Source organism: Nannospalax galili, unplaced genomic scaffold (assembly GCF_000622305.1).
Source record: "Nannospalax galili isolate Female #2095 unplaced genomic scaffold, S.galili_v1.0 scaffold1082, whole genome shotgun sequence".
Lineage (NCBI taxonomy): Eukaryota > Metazoa > Chordata > Mammalia > Rodentia > Spalacidae > Nannospalax > Nannospalax galili.
The window spans coordinates 332,062-340,902 of record NW_008348580.1 but is presented as its reverse complement, the minus strand read 5'-3'; the positions used below and the strand labels follow the sequence as shown (position 1 = coordinate 340,902).

Genomic DNA, 8,841 nt, shown 5'->3' with positions numbered 1-8,841 from the left:
TAGGTTAATGCTGTTGTAATGAAATGCTTCTTCTAATTAAAAAAAAAAGATAATGAATTAAAATTCCTTTTGTACTTTAAAAAAAAATTGGGTTAGTTTAAGGGAGGGGGGAGGGAAGGGTATACAAGGAACCTAGGGGATAAAGGGAAAGAAGGAGCTCAAGAGAGGTAGGACCATAGGAGCAGGGTGTTATTAAGGGAGAAAGGGGGAAAATGGGGGCATCTTAATTGGGGAAACCATAATGGTGGGGTGAGACAATGCAAGAGATAAATAATGCCTAGCTAGTTTTAAAACCCAGAGGGAACCATGTTACTCCAACAACCTACTGCCAAATTGTACACACCAGATCAAGAAATATATGTCTAGGTAAGGTTTATCTGAGAACAATTGATCTTTGCCCAAGATTTATCTACATGACACACAGTAATTAAAAGTGCCATAGTGGTGGAACTAACCTTCTTGGATGATTAACAGACGTACTTTGAGACCTATAATAGTTTGGTCAGAGGGACATAAAGGACAATTTTTGCTTCTTGCCTTCCTAGGTCGACTAGTTGCAGGGGACTATGAGCATCTCTCAAAATGTCCTGTAATTGTGGTGGGTCACCTGTCCTCCTGATCTAGCAGGCTGAGGAGACCCCACCAGATGGGCTTGAACCAGTGTCCAGTCTATAAAGAGGAGGGTCAACACAGAGGAATCATTTCTTCCGTGCTTCCAAGTGAATTCAGCTATAGTTGAACAGAAACTTTGACTTCTCTTCACATAGGTGGAACTTGTAAAAGAAAGGAGCCAGGGGACCCTCCCAAGCCCACGTGACCCCTGAGGAACAGATCCTCAAACAAACTTAAGAGAAAAAATAAATTGGTTTATCTGGGCCAACTGTATGGCCTTAAACACCCAAAACGAAAGTATAACCAAAGAGTACAGGGGCCAATATAATTTCTAAATTTTTTTAAAAAAAGAAATCAGATTGACTTCGTTTTTTCTTTTGTTTTGTTTGCTCTTGAGACAGAGTCTTACTATTTAGCCCAGGCTGGCCTTGAACACATGCAAATCTCCCAAATGTTGAAATTTCCATAACCAAGCTGACTTCAACAAAATGATGTATCACACCCAAAATGACTTTAAAAAATAGAAAAGTCTATACTGCACAGTAAATTTGAAGAGGCAAAATAAATTGTGGGGAGGGGGGTACCAAAGCCACTAAAAATCCTAGCTGTATACTTACATTATGGCTACATGTATTGTAAAGATGCTATGACTTGCTGTAACAACTTCTGTTTAAATGTCCACACAGAAATAGGGAACGTGGATATGAGCCTACTGTGAGCTGGGAACTGAAAATGAGGCTCATACATTTTAAAAAAAAGAGTACCTGCAAGGACACTCCTGTGGTGTAATGGTTGGATCAGAAACCCAAAAGCTAAGAAATATAAGAAATGGTACTGACCTGGGCCAATTGCAAGACCATGGAAAAGCGCTTTCAAAATGCGTCACCTAAGAACTTTGCACATAAATATAAAAACAGACACTCCTAAAAATGATTGAAGGTAGATTGTAGAGATTGCTCCTTTGTTAAGAACATTTACGGCTCTTGCAGTGGACCCAGAACACACATGGAAGCTCACAACCGCCTGGAACTCCAGCTGCAGGGGATATGACACATTCTCCTGGCCTCCTCAGGCACCAGGCTCACATTCAGTGCACATACAAAAAATGCAGGTAAAACACTAAACATATAAAATAATAAATAAATAAAAATTATAATGTGTTTGAATTTTATGTGTTTGAATATTTTGCTTGCATGTATGTGAGTGCACCTGTGTATGCAATGCCTGCCGAGGCCAGAAGAGGGTGTCATATCCCTTGGAACTGGAGTTGCAGATGGTTGTTAGTCACCATGTGGATACTAGGAACGAAACCCAGTTTCTCTGCAAGAGTAGCCAGTGCTCTTAAACAGCGAACCATCTCTCCAGCTCCAAATAATTAGGTTGCCTCTTGTCTTGGTTCTCTTTTTTGAGTTCATTATAAATTCTGGTTATTAAACCTCTGTTGGATGTGTCGCTGGTGAAGATTTTCTCCCATTCTGTGGGTTTTCTGTTTGCTTCCTTGGTTGTCTCCTTTGATGTACAGAAGCTTTTTAGTTTAATGAGGTCCCATTTGTTAATTCTTGCCCTTGTTTCCTGAGGAATTGATGTCCAGTTTAGAAAATCCTTTTCTACATATGCATAGCTAAATGCTACACAACAAGCCACAGTGCCTGACAGGCAGAGAATTCAGTGGGGTGTGAGTGACAGCAGGAAACAAGGCACACAGAGTGGGACACACACAGACACACAGACACACAGACAGAAACATACCCAGACACACACAGACACACAGAGTGGGACACACACACACATACACACACAGACACACACACAGACACACACATAGGTACACACACAGACACACAGAGTGGGATACATACACGTACACACACAGACACACACACAGACACATACACAGACACACACACACAGACACATACACAGACACATACACACAGACATATACACACACACACACACACACACATACACACACACAGACAGACAAAATGAACAAATTTTAAAAAATGTATTATATTTGAAGACGAAGCATGGAAATTTACCTCATGTTAATTAGTAGAGGTGATAAACATTACCATTGAAATCTACCTGATGATTTTGTAGTCATACACAGGTGCCAAGAATCCAAGTTCACCTGACTATGACTAGTAATAATCAGGTACATGCAGATTAGAGATACATGTGCCAACATCTTAGTGTTAGTAGCAAAAACAATGAGTCTTTCTGTAAGGAACAGTATATTCTAAAACGAAATGGAGGTCTTTTTTAAAGGTTAAAAATCCGTTCAATTTTACGTCTTACAGGGCTTATACTGAGTTCACTATTGTTTAACTATTAATTCAACTGTGTACCTAGAAACTTACAGCCACTTGTAAAAGAGATGTTCCCTTGCTCTGGAGTGTGTTACTGAATATGTTAAAGCTGTTGTGAGATGCTTCTAATAATAGTTATTAAAAATTTAAAAATATAAAAAAATTATGTGTGTGGGTGTAGTGCCTGAATGTGTGTGATTGCACCCATGTTGTGCAATGTCTTTGCAGGTCGGAATGGGGCTTCAGATCTCTATTCTGGAATTATAGATGGATTTTAGCCACCATATGGGTGCTGGGAATGAAACCTGGGTCTTCTGCAAGAAAAGCCAGTGCTCTTAATCAGAGAATCATCTGTCTTGCCCCTGTCTGATTTCCTAAGACAAATTAGTTATGGGGTAATTAGTAGCACAGACAGAAAGAATAAGTCATAAAAGCCAGCCTGTTCTGACAGTTTGACAGATTACCTCAGGTGAAAGGCCCTTATCGAGATGGTTCTATTCGTCCCATATAGCAGGGCATAGTGTGTTGACTCCAAGGACTCTCAAGGTTAGTTCTCTAAAATCCCATAAAGAATAGCTCCAGTTGGAAAGGTCAGAGGGCTGGGGAAAGCTTCTTTTCCAGTGTATTTCCTGCCCGTTTGTTTGTGTTCAAACTTTGATATAAAAGTTTTCCCTGAAAATATACCTTGCTTACCTTAAAGGCCTTGCTTTTTGCTGGGATTTTAGTATATTTTCTCATAGTTCCTATGGAGAGTATCATTTTAGACATTATTTTAAAAACCTTCTAAATAGAAATAATGCCCAGCTAGTGTAAAAAACCAGAGGAGATCATTAGTTCAACAACCTAATGTTAAATTGTACATACAATATCTCTAAATGAGTTTATGTGTAAAGCTAAAAGCTACATAACAAGAAACAGTAATAGACAAGAGAAACTTTCCTTTGAGTTTTTCGGCAGGGTAGTCAAGAGACTCCCAATATTACATAGGCTATTGCCACAGTTCTTGTTTGCCTCCCAGAACTTGAAAGCCAGACCCTACTGCTGAAGACAGAATATAGTTCAGATACAGAATTTGGAGCAGTGGAGCTGGAACTGACCTGGAAGCCACTTCCCATGAAGGCTAGCTATCAGATGGCCTTGCACATAGCTTTCAGAAAGTACTATTCAAGGTGCCTCAATTGATAGTCCAACACCAGCTTTAAGACCAAATAACCCCATCAATGACTTCCACAGTATACGACATTGGTGAAGTACTTGCACTTTTATCTTTGGGGCAGTCAACAGCTAGCTAGTTGGACTAAAAGCCTACTCAATGGGAGGAAAGTCATGTGTGATACTGTAAACCTAGCCCAATACACATGTTTGGAGAGATCATAGATCTTAGAGAAAACTCCAAAACTATCACATCCCAAGACTAAATGTAATTTCTTACTGTGTGCAAAATATGTATGCTTATATATACAGACAAATATCCCAGTCACCACTCACTAAAGAAGCTTTTTTTTGTACCAGACGGAGACTATTAGAATAGAGTACCACAACTGGTCACACACAGATATTGTCTGTGAATTGCCCAAGTCTAAGTGCTACATCTACAATGCAACGTCTGTACCAAGACTCATAAATCATAGAACCAAGGGGTAAAGAAGACAGCAATGAATATCTTGATTTTCATTATTGGAGCTCCCTTATGCAACAGAGGGCCAGGGACGCAAAAGGTCACAAATGACCAAAGTATTGAGACTAAGAGTCTGCAGAATGCTGGTCCTATATTAATCTACACCCACCCAGGGCTCACAGACCAGAGGAGGTGTATGACAATTTGGAAATAGAGTCCTACAAGCTCCTGGGACCCTATATGAACCTACAGTAATGATATTAGCATGCACAGGACTCATGTAGACTCAAAGAGACAAAAACCCAGCATGGTGTGGAGGACTTGAATTTTAACAGAAAACCCTATTGAGGAAGTGGGATTTAAACTAGGTCTTGAAGTAACCAAGGCTGAAGTTCAATTGGCGGGCTGGAGAGATGGCTCAGCATTTAAGAACACTGACTGTTCTTGCAGAAGAGCTGGTTTCAAATCCAAGCACCCACAAGGCAGCTAACAACTGTCCTTAAGTCCGACAGCTTCTTCTGTTCTCCACAGACAATACAGGTGCACTTAAGTACATGCAGGCAATAGACACATACACATTAAAAAAAAAAAGAAATTAGGCATTTAAAATGACAAACAGGAGCAATTAGTGAGCAAAACATTTTGGGAAAACATTTGAGACTATATCCTATGACTAGTTAGAAATAGAAATGAGAGAGTGAGGATTAATTGATAACTACTTTCATTTTGGCTATAAGATTATTTCATGAATCTTAGATGTATCCTAGTGTTGAAGAAGTTTTTCATTTTTTTGTGTGTTCCTCAGCTCAGATCTCTGGAGATTACCTTTATTTTTAACTTTGTTCCAAATTCCTCTGGTATTCTATGAATTCTGTGATCAGCCAGCCTTTCCCCCACAAACTTAATTGCTTCCTATTATGTGGGGCATCCTCATGACTTCTGCCCATTCTTTCTTCAGCCCCTTTCTCAAGATTTACCATCTCTTGATGTGCCTTTTCTGGTTTCCCACTCACTGACATTCTTTTCCCTTCTTATTTTCCTCTTTCAACTATTTTCAAAATACTTCAACGTATGTCTAATAATTTAGAATTACATGCTTCTCTTCCTTCTAATAAAGGTTGATAAAGTCTTCAGAGGATTAGATGGTGTTTTATGTTGTGGTTTCTCCAAGTGCTATGTAACTTTTAAAGAATTGGTCTTTTACATTATTATTAATTATTATTGTTTGAAGCCATGATTATCAAAAATGAAATTGCTATATTTTTGTTTATAGGTGCTTACTGTCATGCCTTTCCTATATGTGTGTGTGTGTGTGTGTGTATTGACTTCAAATCATGTCATAGATTCCAAAGCAAAGCACATTTATTTTTTTCTGCTGCTTTATGGACTATAGAAAATATGACCAAAAATTCTAGAACCAAGTTTTCTAGGATATACTCTTTTTACTCTCTCTTTTTCTTCCTTTCTTTCTTTCTTTTTTGTTTTTTTTGAGATAGAGTCTCACTTTGTAGACCAAGCTGACCTCAAACTCACAGAGATCTGCCTCCTATGTGCTGAGATTAAAGGTATGTGCCACCACGCCTAGCAATTTGACCTTTTCTTAATCTGTGTTCTGTAAGTATATTAGTTTGTCTTTGACATATATGCACTTAGTACTTCATATAGCTTTTCTAAATAATTTATGTTTATAGTTAGAGATAAATTATATAAATTAAGTGCAGCTTAACAAAAGATTGGAATATTATAGAAAGAGTAATCCTAATTAAACTATCTAATTCATCCATGTTGGTACTTTTCTTGCCTATGTCTTAAATTTTTAATAAAATATCCATCTATGAAAAAATTATGTGTTGTAACTAAAATTGAAGTTAAGACATTTGAATGACATAGTAGCATAAATCGGATATTGAACTGACTAGGAACCCTGATTTAAGGAAACTGAGGTAAGTGACATTTGCTCTTGGTTTCAGATTAAACACTTAGGAGCCTCTTAAAAATCTCAAATGTCTTTTAAAAGCCTTAAGTTTTTTAAAATAAAAATTATTCTCTCATCTTTAAAATTTTGTAAGGCAAAATTAGTTATGGATTTCTTGATCCATATATATTAACCCCCCAGTTTTATGGATGAAAAAGTAGTTTCAACAGGCTGAAAAACACTTGAACTGTGCATGACTGGCTTTAGAAATGTTTTAGCATTGTCTAACTTTTCTTGTTTCAGGCAGATATTCCTATCTATCATCTGTCTATCTATCTATCTATCTATCTATCTATCTATCTATCTATCTATCTATCTATCATCTATCTATCTATCATCTATCTCTATCTATCTATCTATCTATCTATCTATCTATCTATCTATCTATCTATCTATCTATCTATCTATCTATCTATCTATCTATCTATCTATCTATCTATCTATCTATCTATCTAATATATATATATATATAAAATCTAGAGTTAGATTTAGATGCAGGAAGCATGCACATATGTGAATGAGGGGGGTAGCCAGGGAGAGAGAAAAAGAGGAATTAAGAGAAGAAGTGTGTTATAGATTTCAATTACTGTGACAAAACACCTGAAAAATATCTGAAAAAAGCAACTTAAGAAAGGATTTATTTTGCCTCACAGTTTCAGAGATGTGTGTTCATGGTTGTTTGTGTCTATTACTTTGGGGTGGAGGTTAGGTACAACATCATGGCAGAGAAGGTATGATGACCTATTTCATTGTGGCCTGGAAGGTTGGTGTGAGAGAGCGAGAGCAAGAGAGTGAGAGCAAGAGCTAGAGAGAGAAGGGGAGGGGAGGGAACACTTAGGACAAGACATACCTTTGATAAGGATAGCCCTAGTGACTCATGTTAACCAGGCCCCACCTCCCATTAACCCATTCAGCTGTGAACTCAACAATGGATTGTCCATTTCTGTAGTTAGTCATGTCATGGTCCAGTCATGTTTCCAGAGTTTCATAATCTGGACATCAAGCCTTTTGTTGCATTTAGATATCAAGCAGATATCTAAACAAGAAGAGAAAGGGAATTGTTTGGTAACCCAAAGTAGTTCAAAAGCAATTTTATGAGTTAGTTTTTCCTCATCAACAGTTTATATTAATTTAAAATGTTATGGTTACTGTCTTATGAAATCATCTAAGAATGTCCTTGTGCTTTTCTTACTTCCTTAAAATAAAATGGAGTACTTTTCCCTACTCTTTGTGACACTGGAGATTGAGGCTCAGGGTCTGATTCATGTTATGCAAGCACTCTGTCACTGAGCTCTGAGCTATATACTCAGTATTCTATCCTTTCTTTTTTTAAAAAAAATATTTCTATTTTGAGCCAGATGTGGTGGCATACCCTTCGATCCCAGCAGTCAGAGACAGGTTAATCTCTGTGAGTTCAAGGCCATTCTGATCTACATAGTGAGTTCTGTACCAGCCAGGACTATATAGTGAGACCCTGTCTGAAACAAACAAATTCTATTTTGAGATAGAGTCATGCTAAGTTGCCCAGACTGGCCTTGAATTTTTTTTTTTTTTTTTTTTTTTTGTAGTTCAGACAAGGCCTTGAACTTCCAATTCTCTTGTCTTAGCGTCCAAAGAAGCTGGAGTGCATGCCTCTGCCATCTTGCCTGTTTTGTAATAAATACTCTTAACTTACATGGGTTAGGGTTTTCTTAGATATTATAAATAGCCTTTTAAAATTCGTTTCATAGGTTGTCTGCATTCGTTCCACTTGGAATGCCCTCTCTCCAAAGTTGAGTTGTGACACAAGACCTCTTATTTTGAAGACCCTGAGTGAACTGTTTTCTCTGGTACCTTCCTTAACAGTCAGTACATCCGAATATGAGGTATGTGCTTGGAGCTCAATAAGTTTTTATTGAAGAAAATTGTGTGATATGATAGCTATATTTGGAATTCATTCTTTGCCTTTACAGGTAATTTACATAAAAGGAGGTTAAGTTTTTATTATGAGACTTATGAAGACTTTTTAAATGTGTATTATGTAAAAAGTTTCCCAAATAATAGTGCTAAAATGTAGAGAATAAGACTTACAGAGGCAAGATGTATGATTATAATCATCTGAAACACTTGGGAGATACTTTGTTATACAATTCATATAGTACTGCTTAATTATTATTTGCTCTTGTTTGAGTGTAATAGTCAAAGAATAGAGAATTATATTTATGTCTCCACTTTTATAAGCCAAAACCTCTGTCACTCTCATCTTTTTTAATTTAAATGAATAATTTATTGAGAATTTCATACGTGCATATAAGGTGTTTTGATCAAATCCATGCCCACTCCCT

The 8,841-nt window shown here is 37.3% G+C and overlaps 1 protein-coding gene across 4 annotated transcripts in view; it reads left to right on the top strand.

Annotated features, from left to right (window-relative positions):
* The window catches only part of Focad (focadhesin), a 399,091-nt gene that overhangs the window by 207,789 nt on the left and 182,461 nt on the right, over positions 1–8,841 (top strand). For all 4 annotated transcript variants that reach the window (XM_029569601.1, XM_008845526.3, XM_008845525.3 and 1 more), the window contains one exon: positions 8,248–8,382. In XM_029569601.1, the coding sequence (XP_029425461.1) occupies positions 8,248–8,382 (135 nt within the window). The remainder of the gene's footprint in view (positions 1–8,247; positions 8,383–8,841) is intronic.